Genomic DNA, 14991 nt, shown 5'->3' on the forward strand with positions numbered 1-14991 from the left:
GTGGCCACAAGGTAAGTCATGCGTTTGGCACAGATGCCTAACTTCCAAGGGATTCAACAGCGATCCAGAGAGCACCCCAGGAAATCTGCCCCCCACTGCATATATCCTGGAGTAATCCAAGGACTAAAGGTAGTGCAGGGAGAGTTTCCACAGGGTCATTCTTATGAGAAGTAGTGCACAGAAGTGCACTTGCACATCTAACATTCGCATTCCACTAATTAAAGCAGCATTTCAAAAGCTTCGGATCATGTGTGAACATCTAATTGGCTCCCTTTTTATGTCTTCCAGGTTCAGTGCCCAGAACTACCAATGGCTCCGGGCAATGACCTTCGCCATTGAGGAAATAAACCAGAATCCGGAACTCTTGCCTAATGTAAGCCTGGGCTATTGGATATATGACTCCTGTGTGATGCGCCAGCGCGCCCTGCAGGGCACCGTCTGGATGCTCACAGGACAACCCGAGCCTATTCCCAACTACAGGTGCAGGACGGACCCACCTCTCGCTGGCATCGTGGGGGACGCAGGATCCTCCAACTCCATTTTAATGGCCCGGCTCCTGGGCCTTTACCGAGCCCCTCAGGTGAGCATGCGCACTGGGGAACATTTGGAACGGTGGCTGAGACTGAGAGGGTGGAACTTTAACACATCTACCTGTCTATAGTACCACAAGCAGCAGCGATGGGGAATTATGTGAGAACGATGGGTTACTTTGCACTGTGGAGTGGCCTGAACTCTGTCCGGGGGAGGGGTGGTTGACGCCCGTGGCTCTCATGCCAGCTTTACACGTCATGACGTTGTTACGTAAGATGCTCACAAGAGAGGGTGAGCACAGTCTCTCTAAGTACCAAGGTCTTGAATACGTCACCCCCTTAAAGCTTCCGCTACATCTCATTACAAATTAATCAGAGTGGCCGGAGGCGCTCCCAAGACAGATCCAATCACTTTACACAATTCTCATAACAATGGAACCATAAAAGACAAAGGTGAATGAACTTCACTTTTCACCAACTCGATTGACAACTGGTAAAAATCTTACAAGAAATGTTCATTTATTGTATACACATGTACAAAACTGTCCAAGGTAGCTTAGGGTACCTGAACACAGTCGCCTTCGCTGTGGAACACAGTGGACTCCGGATTCTTGACTTGTGGGGGGCATGTGCTCGTGAACAGGACCTTGAACAGGCACGTTTAAGAGAAAGGGCTTTTCGTGACGCAATCCATGGACTCTGGGCAATCCTACAAGTGACGTCAGAGCAGGAGTCAATAGTAGTCAGCGCTGATGGTACATTTTTATAGTCCACTCACTTAATCGTAATCTCATTTCCGGTTGGGTTTCCCCTTTTTCTGCGTGGGGGGGGTGTAGCAGCTGTCCCGGAGTTAGGCCGCAACTCGCTACCTTGCCGGACTCGTGTTGTGCCCTGCCAACCGGCGGGGGCTGGGCTGCGAGCGCCGTCTCCGTTTGCTACCCCCTCTTGGTAGGCCGACTCACCCAGCCGTGAGGCATCCCAAAGTGAGTGGCCCTACTCGCACCTTTCGGTCCACTCGCCCAGCCGTGAGGCATCCCAAGGTGAGTGGTTCTGTCCCGGCACACCGCCCTCCGGTGTGCCTCCGTACCGACTGTTCTCCCCGTCGTTCTCCGCCACGCCGCCAGGGAGGCTCCCGTCTTCCTGCGGCTCCCCCCTCTCTTGGGACGGCTTCACCTGCAACCCGCCATAGCCATGGCGCCCCATAGGTTGCTCCAAAAGACCCCCATGCCTTCCTCAGATAGGTGCACCCCATCCTCTGCGTAGAGTTCTGGGCGGCCCGTGTGGATGAGCCCGTGTCTGACTGACTCCAAACCATTGATTCTGCAGAATTTGCTTACGGTGAGGTTCAGCTTCTTCCGAGAGTTCTCGACCGCTTTCTGGGATTCTGCCCCGCGCCATACCTTCCTGCTGATCAGCTCCGACCAAATAACGGTGGTGCTCCTGAAGGCTTTGGCTGCCTCCGTGAGATCCCTCTGTATGTCGTGGAGGAGTGCTCTCCTCCCCAGTTTGGCCAGATCGTTCCCCCCCAAGTGGATAATCAGGACGTCCGGGTGCCATACCGCCTCTGCCTGTAGTTCTGCCAGGGCGGCCGGTAGCTGGTCCCACCTCATCCCTGGTTGTCCGTACCATCGCACGCATGTGTCCTCTGGCCGTCCTTCCTGCTTGTGGCCCCGGCGTCGCCACCAAGTTTGCATCCGCTTTATAAACGAGTGGCCCACCACCCACACCAAACGTGGTTTCCGTCCTGCTGGTGAAAGGGACAGCGACAAAATTGTCATGTGGGTGCCTTACTTCTGGGGGGGTGCCTCCGCTTCCCCTCCCCAGCCGCCCTGTAGTTCATAGCAGCTGGGGCCTTACGTAGGTGCGGTATGCCCGAGACCGCCATCGCCCAACCGCCTGGATCCCCGCCTCGCTCATCCCATGCAGCGCGGCGGTCGTGGCAGCCCCTATCCGGAATGAATGGGACCCAAAGGCCGCTGGCGGCAGCCCTGCTTTGCTGAGCGCGAGTCGCAACATTGCTTTGAACTGAAATTTGCTCAGGTGCGTGCCATCCCTGTGCCTGAACAAAGGGCCTTCCCCGGCCGGGCGTACGGCCATAAAAGCCAGCAGGCAGCATACCGCGCAGCAGTCTTGTTCCCTGATGCATCGTAGCTTTATTAGTGCCCCCTTGCCAGCCTGATCTGTTTTTGATCGTTTCAGCAGGATCTCCATTTCCCCTGCCGCGGGGGCCACGTCGCCCGCTTGCAAGCAGTGCTCTGCTGCCCCTGTCTTTGCTGGCGCCACCAGCTCACTGAGGCGGAATGCCCCGAAGAAGGCGGTCGTAAAAACCGCCCTAAACAGCAGGAGCTCGAAGTCGTCCTTGGCCACTCCCTGCAATGCCCCCACTAGCCTGCCCAGCCTAGTGTAGTCTATTGGGCGCCTGCTATCCCTCCTTGTGCCCTCCGCGCGTTTCCAACCCTTCATTGCCGTCTTGATGTAGTGGGATGCCACGGGGTCGTGGCCGGTCATCAGTTTACTGTAATGCGCAACTGCAGCCAGGTGGGCCTGCGCCCATGACCTGGATTTGTTGGCGTTAAACGCCCACTGTATGAATACTCCGGTTGCTCTGCCCGTTGCCTCCACATCGCCCAGGGTCTGGATGCCGCCCACTTCCATTACAGTATCAACATACTTCCTATACCTCCTGGTAGCCTCCGGGGTGAGTGCCTGGCCAATCATTTCTGATAGGTCAACCCCGCCAGGTCCCATAGTGGTTCCGGAAAGGGGGTCATGTTCCGCTCCGCGCTGGGTGCTAGCTCCCTGAACCTTGCCATTCGTGCTCTGGACAGGGCGTCCGCCACCTCGTTTTCTGCTCCCGGTACGTGGCGAGCTCTCAGGTCTATGTTGCCCTCCAACTGCAATTTAATCAGTCGGCGCATTAGTCTCAGAGTATTGGGGCACCTGGCTGTCCCTCTGTTAATCGCTTGCACCACCCCTTTGTTGTCGGACCAAAGTGTCAGCTTCATGTTCTTTAGGGCCTGCTTCCATACTGTGAGTGCGACTATGATAGGGAATAGCTCTAAGAATGTGATGTTGCTGGTCATGCCCTCCTTGTGCCAACTACTAGGCCACTACCCTGCGCACCACTTGTCGCCCAGGATCGCCCCGAAGCCCGTGCTACCTGAAGCGTCAGTGTACAGCGCGATCTGTTTGCTGGTCACCCAGCCTTCCCTCCATATCAGCACACCGTTGAAGTCTGCTAGAAAAATGTCCCACATCAGCAGATCCTGTTTGACTGCCGCACCCAACCTCACATGATGGTGCTTCTGGTGGAGCCCGCATGTTAACTGTGTCAAGCGCCTGGCAAACGCCCTGCCCGCTGGGATCACCCTGGCCGCGAAGTTTAGTTTGCCTATGAGCCTCTGGATTTCCCTTAAGGTGGCTTTCTCCCACCCGCAAAGGCCCCTAATCTCCGCCCTGAAATCCTCCACTTTGTCTGGGGGGAGCCTGGACGTCCCTGCAATCGAGTCTATCTCTATCCCTAGGAAGGTGATGCTTGTGGAGGGATCCGTTGTTTTGTCCTGGGATAAGGGAATCCCTAGCTCATCTGCCAATTCCCTGAATGCTGCCAGCATGTTCCCGCAGACCGCTGACCCCGCCGGGCCTGTGAAGAGGAAGTCATCCAGGTAATGGAGCTTCCCGCCCGCCGGGTGCTTGTCGTGCAGTGCCCACTCAACAAAGGTGCTGAATATCTCGAAGTAAGCGCATGAGACCGAGCAACCCATTGGCGTAGCTTTGTCGAAATACACCCTGCCTTCCCACTGGAAACCTAATAAGTGGAAACTTGCCGGGTGAACCGGGAGTAAGCGGAAAGCAGACTCAATGTCAGCTTTCGCCATGAGCGCTCCCCGGCCTGAGGCCCTAACTAAGTCGATGGCGTCGTCTATCGAGGAGTAGCTCACTGAACACGCCTCCGCGCAGATCCCATCATTCACCGAGGAGCCGTGAGGGAAGGACAGATGGTGTATTAGCCTGTACTGTCCCTGCTCCTTTTTGGGCACCACCCCTAGCGGGGAGATCACCATGCCCTTGCCCATGTCAGGGGGGAGGGGACCCTCAACTCTGCCCAGGGACCTCTCTTTCTCCAACTTCTTGGTCACCACTCCTGGGTGTAGCAATGCCGATTTCAAGTTTTTGGTGCTGCCTGGCGGGAGGGGGCCTGAGAATGGGATGGGGAAACCCTCCTCAAAGCCCTGAACCAAAGTTTCTGCGTCCTTCCTGTTGTGATATCTGTTTGCTAGCTTCCGTAACCGGTGTGTGTTGATTGGTGACCATGCTAGCCTGAATGCCGCCCACCCCCTAGGACCCCCTGTGGCTCCCGTGTGCCCCTCACTGTTTCTTTGCGTCTTTCCTGTCCCCTTTGTGTTCCTTTCTTTTCTTACATGCTGCTGCTGGGTGCCCCCCCCCCCGCAGGATGAGCAGCAGTGTTGGAACTTACATGATGGCCCGTAAGTGCACTCGTTAGCCTCGAACTTCCAACATATTGCCGGGGACCCAGTGGCGTGTGATGGCCTCCCTGAACTGGCCTGCCTGGTCTTTTGAAAAGGCCTCCCTCTACTTTTGTGGAAGGGGGGCCGAAAGGACTGCTCGCTCCTCCCCCCCCATGACCTTGCCTCCTTCGCAACCATCATCTTATGGATGAAGCCGGATACATCTTCCTCGTTCCACTCCATTTCGGGGTGCGTCTGCATTTTTAGCCTGAAGCCCTTGTCGTACTCTAACCATGCATCGCCTGGGAATTGCCTTTGCGCTTTATGTATGTTGGCTTCATACAGCCATAGGTCAGCAGCGCAGCGTGGGAATTTCTCTACTATGATGCAGGCCATGATTCTGAATGCATCAAGCCAATTGTCGAAATTTCTCTCTTTGCGCTCCCTTCGCCTTTCCCTTCTTTCCTCGTCCTTCCTATCGCATGCCGTCAAGTCCAACCCTTCTAACTGTATTTCCAACAGGGAGAAGATGTCGATAAACTCTTTTCGCCAAATTCGCTCTTTTACTGCTGGCGGTATGAGGCATGCCAAGCCTGTCGCCCTGGTGGTCATAGATGCCGGGCCTGGTGACGCCCTTACATATGGTTCGGGCGCCGGCAGTGTCATGTGCGAGCTGCCCTGCGCGCTCGAGCCCCCCCAGGCTGCTACTGGCGCCCCGTTGTCTCCCCCGGACCCGGCCGCGCCCTGCCCTAGTGCCTGCGCTCGTGCCTGCCCTGGGTCTATGAGGTGCCACGGCAGACCAGCCCGCCCCTCCTCCGCTGTTGCCGGTGCCCCTGTCCCCCGATCCCCCTGTGCCTGGTTTAGACTCTGTAACAGCAATGGTGTCATAGATTTAATACATTCCTGCACTATTGCGCTGATATGCTCACCGGGTGTTGTCGTGTCACTGCCCCCTAGGCCTGGTCCCGCCGCCGCCGTGCTGGCTACAGGTGGCTGGGCCTTCCTCTGGGGAGTTTTCTTGGGAGCGGCCGCCTCAGCAAGCTTGGCTGGTGCCCTTCTTATCCTCTTGGCCGCCGGGGCTCTGGCGTGCCCCTGCCGCTGGCTGCTTGCCCCCTCGCTGGTGTCGTCCTGTGAATAGCGGTCCATCCAGTCGTGCCCATGCTCCTGCGACGCAGCGCGGATCCTCTTCAACAGCTCTCCCAAATCCTCCTGCTGGCGTTTCCCGCCCCTCTTTGCCATCTCCTGTGCTTCTTAGGGATCTCAACCCAAGTCCCGTGTTAATTGGCCACAAGGCGGGGTGCTGCCGCCGGCTATATGCACCAAAAACCGTTTGCGATGGCACTGTAATGGTGTGCGTCGCCTCCCTCACGTTGCCCGGCAACCCAGCTTTGTTTACGTTGCTTTCGGCGGAGGTTCTCCTTCCTCTAGGGCAGTCAAACGCTGCCTCCACCTGCCGCGTGAAATCGCGCCTGCTCCTTTAAGGCGCGTCTAGTATCTTGCTTCGCGCTTGGGGCGGGGCTGGCTGTGGCGAGATCGCTTCCTGCTTCCCGACCTGCGCCGGACCTCAGGGCACGGGGGACGTCGACCTGCTCCCGTGCGTGCTTCTACCTTCCGCAGCGCTTCCCCAGGCAGCCTGGCCGGCCCCACGCACTGTTCACCGCCGGTGGGCTGTCCCCAGCGGCCTCCTTGGGACGCGATGCCCTGGCTGAGAAGGCGGCGAGCTCGGGCGGCGAACTCTGGAAGAACCGCGCCGCTGCCCCCGATCGATGCACTGGTCGTCCTGGCAGCACGGCGGTCTTCAACGTCCTCAGCAGCCCGGCAGTCTCCGAAGTCCGATAGTCTCCTTATGCTGGGTAAGATCGATAATTCCCAAGATAAAGGAGGGTCCTTCGCCGGTGCTGCTCCCCTGCTCCCAAGTGTAGTAGCCAGCTTGGGGGAGCCATGCTTATATCCCCCCCCCAGCGCCGCTCGCCCCTGCCGGTGTTCGCCCCTCATTGGGCCGTTCGTATGGCGCTAGGGCCCCCATTGGCCGGGGGGGTTGGCGCCAGGCCGGCGGCTGCGGCCGGGGGGGGAGGGGGCGGGTAGCCCCTGTCCTGTGGGCGCTTTCTTGGCGCCAAAAACCGGTTTTTGCGGGGGTGGGGAGGGGGCCCGGCGTTGGTTATGGCGCCGGCCTCTTATGCCCCCGTTGGGGGCTGCCTCTGCGATAACGCTCCCCTGAGGCCCAATAGGCTACTTCACGGGTTTTAGTTTTAAGGGATTTGGCCTTCGATTCTGCATAGAGATTACCTGTTCCCTGGTGGCTCCTGCAGAATTCATGGTAACTTTCAGTACCATCAAAAGTAAGTATGCAAGTTTTTGCCTGAGACCCTCCTGCCAAGCCTGAAGACAAGACCTGAGTTCTGTAAACCTCAGTACATGGGTCAAATACACCTAATGTGTGCTAACTTGCCACATATGACAATGCACCATGCCTTATGTCTATGCACAAGTATGTGTGGTATTCACCACACAGGTGATAACACCTTTATCCTCACAGTGTGTCTTGCTTCATCGTGGGTTTCTTCATCTACTAATGACAAAATACTCTGTGGAGCACACAAATACAGCTTTCATCAGCCTTTTAGTTGCCATACTTCCTAGCCCAGCCTCAGTCTTAAATACTGTTGCTACTTTTTTCTTGCAGCAAGTGTAGCACTGTTGCACCACAATCAAATACTAAAAAATCATGAAAGGGGTTGACAATACTGCTTTATTGGTATGCCTGGTTGCGTCACGTGATTAAAAGCCATGAGAATCATCTACTCAAATCTTCATGCTCATCAGCCAACAAGTGTCTCTGCTCACTCAGTGCCCAAAACACGTCACGCACAGTCTTCGAGTCAGGAGTATAAAATGGTCCCAGTAACTTCACACAGACAAACTTTATAAATCACTGCTCAAAAATGATGTAATTGTTTAGCCATCCGTAGACAGTCCAAAGTGAGTCCTTTAAAAATGAATGCCAGTTTGGGACCCTCTCTCTGGTGTGCACATGTAGCCATGAGTGATAAATGTGAACATTGTTACATCCTTTTGTGAGTAGTTATAGTATTATGGAAACATAATTATCTTACTGAGAGTGGGGAAAGTCTGTTGTTACATTAGTGGTCTCCTCAAAGTTACCCGTCAACCATGTCATACCCACAATTGTGTGAAGCGATCTGTATTTGTGAAAGACACGACTGCAGTGTGCACATAGCTATGCTTTGTAGCCTTTGACTCAAGCACCTGGAAAGACATCCCCAGTCTAAATTTTGATGAGTCTTACTTGGAACATTGTATATTGTTCACAAGGAATGCATGAATTGAAAGGCATTGTGGAACTAGTCACTGATGTTACTTGTTGTATTTCGCCCTCTCTGCATGGTCACTGTTAGACTTTGCTTTTTTAGCGGTTTTACCCCCAGAATTTTTACTTTTTGGCCTCCTGTTTTTTACCCTGTTTTTGTTAGTTTGAGGACTCTGGGCATTCTACCACTGCTATTCGGTGTTAAAGTGCATATGCCCTCCATGTAAATTGTGTTTATGGATTGGTGATTCCATGATTGGCATTGTTTGATTTACTGGTAATTCCCTAGTACAGTGCACTGTGTTTGTCCAGGGCCTGTAAATCAAATGCTGCCAGTGGACCTGCAGGACTGATTGTGCCAGCCAGATGAGCAGCCTGTAAAGGTATCTCAGACCTGCCACTGAAGAGTCTGCATGCAGTTTGTAACTGCCATGTCTACCTAGCGAGTGCACCCAGGCCCTAATCGTCCCTTTTCTTACATATAAGTCACCCCTAAGGTAGGCTCAAGGTACCCCTGTGGGCAGGGTGCTGTTTACATTAAAGGTAGGACATGTACTGGTGTGTGTGTGTGTGACATGTCCTGGTAGTGAATTACAGTGACATTTGTGGAAAGGCTATCTGTCCCATAGCTGTGAGGAGTAACTAACACGTTGCTGTGTACTTAGCTGTGTTGGCCTGCAGTGGCTGCTTCTGTCTTGGGCAGTGAAAGACTGTACTGAACTTTCTGCAACTTCTTTGTGCGAGTTTCTCCAAGGGCTTGAGGTAGAGCTTGCCCCCTGTTCAAGAAGTCTTAAGAACAGCAAAGACTTCAAGTTCATCTGCTACCAGCACAGGGGATTGTGTGTTTTGTGCTGCAACATTAGAAAAAGCTACCCGACGCGGTCACTGACACCGCTGCCGACTCCGTGTCCTGAAGGCACAACAGAGGGCGCTGCCGCACTTCGCACCGCAACCCTGGTCTCACCGATGACGCCACCTGCCACCGAGCCGCTGTTTGCACTGCAACCTGGTGGCACCGCACTCCCCACGCTGACATCAACACCGCTGCTTGCACCGTGGTTTGGGGGCACCGCTCGCAAGTTACATGATGCACTTCCCTCATCCAACACCACAGACTTTGCCTACCGACGCTAGCGCCAGTGAATCCAGTTCATCAGCTGATGGCATCACTCCCACAATGTCACCCCCGCTGCTTGCACCGTGCCCTGCCAGCACCATGACGAGCGCTACACCACTGCGTACTGCAGCACTGGTCTCACCGACGCCCCTGGATGACCGTCACCAAGCCAATGCCTGCACCGCGACCTGATGGCTCTGCACGCCTCACTGCTGCACTTCGCACTGCAGGCCAGATGCCTGCCGACGCTCCCAACTTCTACTGCGAGGAGTTCAATCTGCGACAGGTGTGACTTCAAGGGGCCAACGACTCCAGCACTGACCTCCCGAACCAACGCTTGCGGACGCCTGCTCTTCGCTGCTCAATGAGAGGTCGCCGACACTATGCATTGCTAAAAGGTACTGTTTTGCAGGTCTTTCCATCACCATAGCTGGCCTGTGACGCCGCGGTTAGCCAGAACTGTTTGGATTTGTTGTTCACAATGCCATCATAGTCCCGGATGGAGCTATCAACTTCAAGGAACTATATTTTAAGTCTGCTTTTGATGATTGAGGATTCTGAGAACTGTATGGTGGATGTTATCATTTCTGGTCTTGTTTGCACAGATAAAATATTGGTTATATTTGTAACACTGGCGTGGTGTCCTTTTGTAGTGTTTTCACTGTATTACTGTTGGTTATGTGCAAATGCTTGACACGCTGCCTCTGAGATAAGCCTGAGTGCTCGTGCCATGCTACCAAGGGGTTGAGCAGGGGTTATTTTAGGAGTGTAACTCCATTGCTCTGACTAGGAAGAAGGGTCCCTACTTGGACAAAGGTACCTACCTCTGCCAACTAGAGACCCCCATTTCTAACAGTCACCCCCAAACCTTATGCCTTCACCCCTCTTTTATGACCCTGTGCAATTTACCACTGCTCTCTAAAATTGACTTACACCCAATTGGCGCATTTAATGTGCTTTTAAGTTCCTAGTAAAGTGGTTGGTACTACATGTACCAAATGCCTGTAAATTAAATGGTACTAGTGGGCCTGAAGCACTTGTTGTGCCACCCCCTTGAGTAGCCTTTTAAAATATGTCTCAGAGAACATATGACATTACAATGCAAACAATTACAATGCATGCCTTTACAAAGTGGTTTTTACATTGCAACTACCATTACAGCGCTTGATTTTACAAAGCATGCCATTCCAACACATTTTTAGAAATACCATTACAACGCATACCATTGCAACGCATGCTATTACAACACATAATACTTGTGGGGTAACAGTGAGGTTAGTGTTGGATAGTGTAGGGGTAAAAATACTATCCCCTCTCTAGTGAGTGCAACAGTAGGGTAAGTGTTGGATAGTGTAGGGGTAAAAATTACTATTTCCACTCCAGTGAGTGCAACAGTAGGGTAAGTGTTGGATAGTGTAGGGGTACAAATAATATCCCCATGTACACCAAAACCCCTACCCACCCTAAAACTAAAAAATCCCCATTACTGACCTTATAATGCGTTGTAATGGCATGCGTTGTAAAGGTATGCGTTGTAATGGCATGCGTTGTAGTAAAATGCATTGTAATGGCATGTGTTGGAATGGCATGCGATGTAAAGGCAGTGGGGTTGCAACAGCTGCGTTGTAAAGGTAGTGCGTTGTAATGACTGCATTGTAATTGTTGTTTCCTGTCTAAGGCCTGAAATGCAGCTTGTGTGCAGTTTTAAATTACATATTTAACCTGGTAAAATAAACCTTTTGCTGGCCTATTTAATACACATAAGTTACCCCTTGGGTAGGTCACAAACAACCCATAGTGCAGAGATGCATTGATTTTGGACATGTACTTTTAATATTTTTTGTCCTGATAGTGAATACTACTAAATTCGTTTTTCAATACAAGGATTCCTACTTCTACTATAGGATAACGTTCTGCGATACAAGGACACAACAAGCTCCGGTGGCCTCCCTGCAACTGCCCAGCCTACCTGCTGCAGCTAGCTCTGTCTGGGTGTGCAGCTGGACCTGCCTGGACCTGAACTAGACCTCCCTGAACCCTGCTGGCCTCTACTGTTGCGAGTTCCTGATCCGCAAGAGGTGCATCCCCAGGTTCTGGACCCTTGGCTGACATCAGTTGAGCTCCTCCTGTGAAATACTGAAGTTTTGAACTCTGTGAGTCAGACGTTGCTATTCAGTGGGACTAACCTGGTCCCTGTGTACTGCCTGCACTCCATCCCAGTTTAGTGCAACCAGATACCCACAGATAGTGCTTTCTGTTTTTTGGCGCAGCTTTGTACTTAAACGCTTAAAATTGCATATCTTTGGTTTTACTGATTGGATTTTTGTCATTTTGATCTCAGTGTATTTATTAAATTGTACTTTATTTTTCAAAATTGGTGTGGGATACTTATTGTATTGTGTTGTCACCTTATGTATTGCTTGTGTGCTGCCTGAATACCTAGCACAGTACCTTTAAGTTAACCCTGACTGCTTTTGTACCAAGCTACCAGAGGGTTTAGTATAGGTTAAATTATTGGTTCACCCTGACAGGATTGTGGTTGTTGCTTGAGAGGTTTTTTCTTCCCCTCAATCGAAAATACAGTCGCTCCTGTTTTTGTAGTACTATTAATCTTCTTCTGGTATTTAGGGTATACTTATATTGTCAATCATTATGGACACTGTCTCTAGTCCTCAACTTTTCACCTACAAATCATGTGATGGTCTAATTTGATCAGTGGAAGAAAAACAAGAACAAAATACCCAGAAGGCGTAGATTGTCACCCAAAAACCACAGGACTGGAAACCATCCATCATGATCTGGAGGGAGGTGGTCATCCTATGTAACATGTAAATATCCTTGTGAAAGGGGTACACCATTGTGTATTCAAGAGATGAGAGGACAGCATGTATTCTAAAATGGTGTGTTTCACATTGCACCCATCATCCCAGACGTCTTTGATGTGACGCTCCCTGTTATAGGCTCCTTATTGCGGACACAGTTAACCATTCTCAGGGTCTGAATTCATCCACATTCACTATTATTAGTAATTGTTATGTACAACAGACGTCTCTTGTTGTGACACTTTTGCTTTCTATTCTGGGGAAATAACAGCATTTCGTGTGGCCTTATACCCCAGGGTTAAAGATATAAAATTAGTAAATACCTGGTTTGCACTGTGCTGTCCTCATACAAGAAACATGTAGAGGTCAAAAACAGGAGAAAACCTTTTAACATAAGGTACTTAGCATACCTGAGGATAAAGAGGGTGATAAGTGCAGATGATTTTAAGAATTTGTTGCTTTTTAGAAGGGAAGTCTGTGTGCAGTGCCTTGCAGAAGGGCCCTCTGCCATTCTGGGATGTAGGCGCTCGGCATTAACTCTCCTGATCTGAAACTTGATTTCAGGCACTGTCAGCAACTGGGCATTGGAATTATCTTAAAGCAATTACCATTAAGGACATTAAATTGTCCGTCGCCTTACAGCGATGGACCGCACAAGACTTTCTCATTTCTTGTACTGGCCAGGTCAAGGGATACTTGAGCTGCAGGGCCCACTGCCTGCATGCCTCCTTATTTAATTTGGGGGGAGGCTGATGCAAGGCAGCACTTGTGGAAATAGGCCCTATGCTATGCATTCACTTACTGCAGAAAAAATACAAAAAATCAACCAACCTTATCTGGTGCACACTTGTAGAATGCACCCACAGAACATGGCACTTAGAGAATCCCAAATGAGAAATAATTACGTAACATGCTCAAATAATTTATTGTCTCCATCTGTGGAGATGCAACAGCTAGGGCAACAGTGTTCAGAAGTAGATACAACAAAAGGTCAGAAGCTCTCAACTCCCAACAGTTCCCCCCACACACACAGCCAACTCCCTTTGCCAGAGTTCAGGCATGTTGTTAATCACCACTAGGGTCTTCTTTTGTAAAAAAAAAAGAAAAGTCAGCGCTTTTTAAAAGTAATGGTGGATCAAACATATATTGTGCAGTTTCAAGTCACTGGCATTGGCTGAGACCATGGAACACTACAATCGAAGAGAGGAGCAGCCTGGTCCTAAGGCCACCGGAGAATGTGCTGCCATAGAGAACATAAAGTCCAGAGCGGTTGCAAATTTCGGAGAACTTCATTTAAGCAGTAGGCAAAGGCTAAGGGTGTGGCACGTGTCACGTGTCACATGCGTGATGGGTCTGAAAAGTAAAAAAAATAGATAGAATTAAGAAGGTCCTTTCATCACAGGTCAGAGACTAAAGAGGAACAAAAACAGACTTGTTGCAAAGGAAGATGATTTAGTGATCACTGACATTGTACAGTCTTTTTTTAAAAACAAATCATAATGAGATGGAACTAGCTTTGCTGCAGGTTGTGCAATACTTTATGAAGCACTTGTCAATGTGTGATGAAGTAATTAGTCTGTGTTTGGAAAAATAATTCACAACCGCGTGCTTAATCACAAACCCAACATATACCTGCTCACAATTTGCAGAATTAGCAGATACATAAAGGCCATTCCACACAAAAAATATGTTCTATTTTCCATTTCTAAACAGGTCAGTTATTTTTCAACCAGTCCACTCCTCAGTGACCGGAACCAGTTTCCTTCATTTTTCCGGACAGTCCCTAGTGACAAATTCCAGTCCCTTGGCCTGGTCCAGTTGGTGGTCCACTTTGGATGGACATGGGTGGGCCTCTTGGCTGACGACAATGACTATGGTCAACTGGGCATTCAAGTTGTTAAGACTGAGCTTCTCAAGGCTGGAGTGTGCATCGCCTTCTCAGAAAGTATAATCCTCAGCCAAGCAGACAGGAATGCCTTCCATATTGTCCAAATCATTAAAGCCTCCACTGCCAACGCTATTGTTGTCTTCTCCCTTGATGCCGGGCTGGTTCCTCTTCTAAATGAGTTAGTATGGCAGAATGTGAGCCACAAGATATGGATCGCCAGTGAGGCCTGGTCTACTTCTATCCTGTTTTCTATGGAAAAGTACACCAACCTTCTTGTTGGCACTCTTGGCTTTGCCCTCCACCATGGGCAGATGCCAGGCTTTCAAGAGTACTTCAGTAGCATTCATCCTGAAACATCTCCAGGTGACATATTTATCAAAGAATTATGGAAGGAAGAATTCAATTGTCAATGGATGGACCAAGTCTCTTTGTGGAGGAACCACACTGGGCTGTGCACTGGATGGGAGTCGCTAGTAAGTCTTCCTAAACTATACGACGCAAACAATTTAAGGATCACCTACAATTCTTACCGGGCAGTTTATGCCATTGCGTTGGCTCTACATGATCTTTATTCTTGCAGGCAGGGGGAAGGCCCGTTTCATTATGGATCCTGTGCAGACATCAGGACTTTACAACCATGGCAGGTGAGCTCCTTCCCCACAGCAATATCACCTTCTATCTGGCCTTAAATTGGGGTGAATGACCAGATATCACAACTCGTCAAGTAGGTATTTCCCACTACAGGTGTCGATGTATGTTTTAAGGCACACACCTTGCAATATAGTTCACTGACCAATGATACATTTAAAACAGTCACCCCAAGGTGAAGTAGGTTGT

At 50.9% G+C, this 14991-nt stretch overlaps 1 protein-coding gene across 1 annotated transcript in view; it reads left to right on the plus strand.

Annotated features, from left to right (window-relative positions):
• Positions 1–322: 322 nt before the first annotated feature.
• The window catches only part of LOC146782734 (extracellular calcium-sensing receptor-like), a 28329-nt gene continuing 13660 nt past the window's right edge, over positions 323–14991 (plus strand). The window contains exons 1-2 of the mRNA XM_085637216.1: positions 323–580; positions 13980–14798. Of these exons, the coding sequence (XP_085493342.1) occupies positions 323–580; positions 13980–14798 (1077 nt within the window). The remainder of the gene's footprint in view (positions 581–13979; positions 14799–14991) is intronic.

The sequence above is a fragment of the Triturus cristatus genome, chromosome 12 (genome assembly GCF_964204655.1).
Source record: "Triturus cristatus chromosome 12, aTriCri1.1, whole genome shotgun sequence".
NCBI classification, from domain to species: domain Eukaryota; kingdom Metazoa; phylum Chordata; class Amphibia; order Caudata; family Salamandridae; genus Triturus; species Triturus cristatus.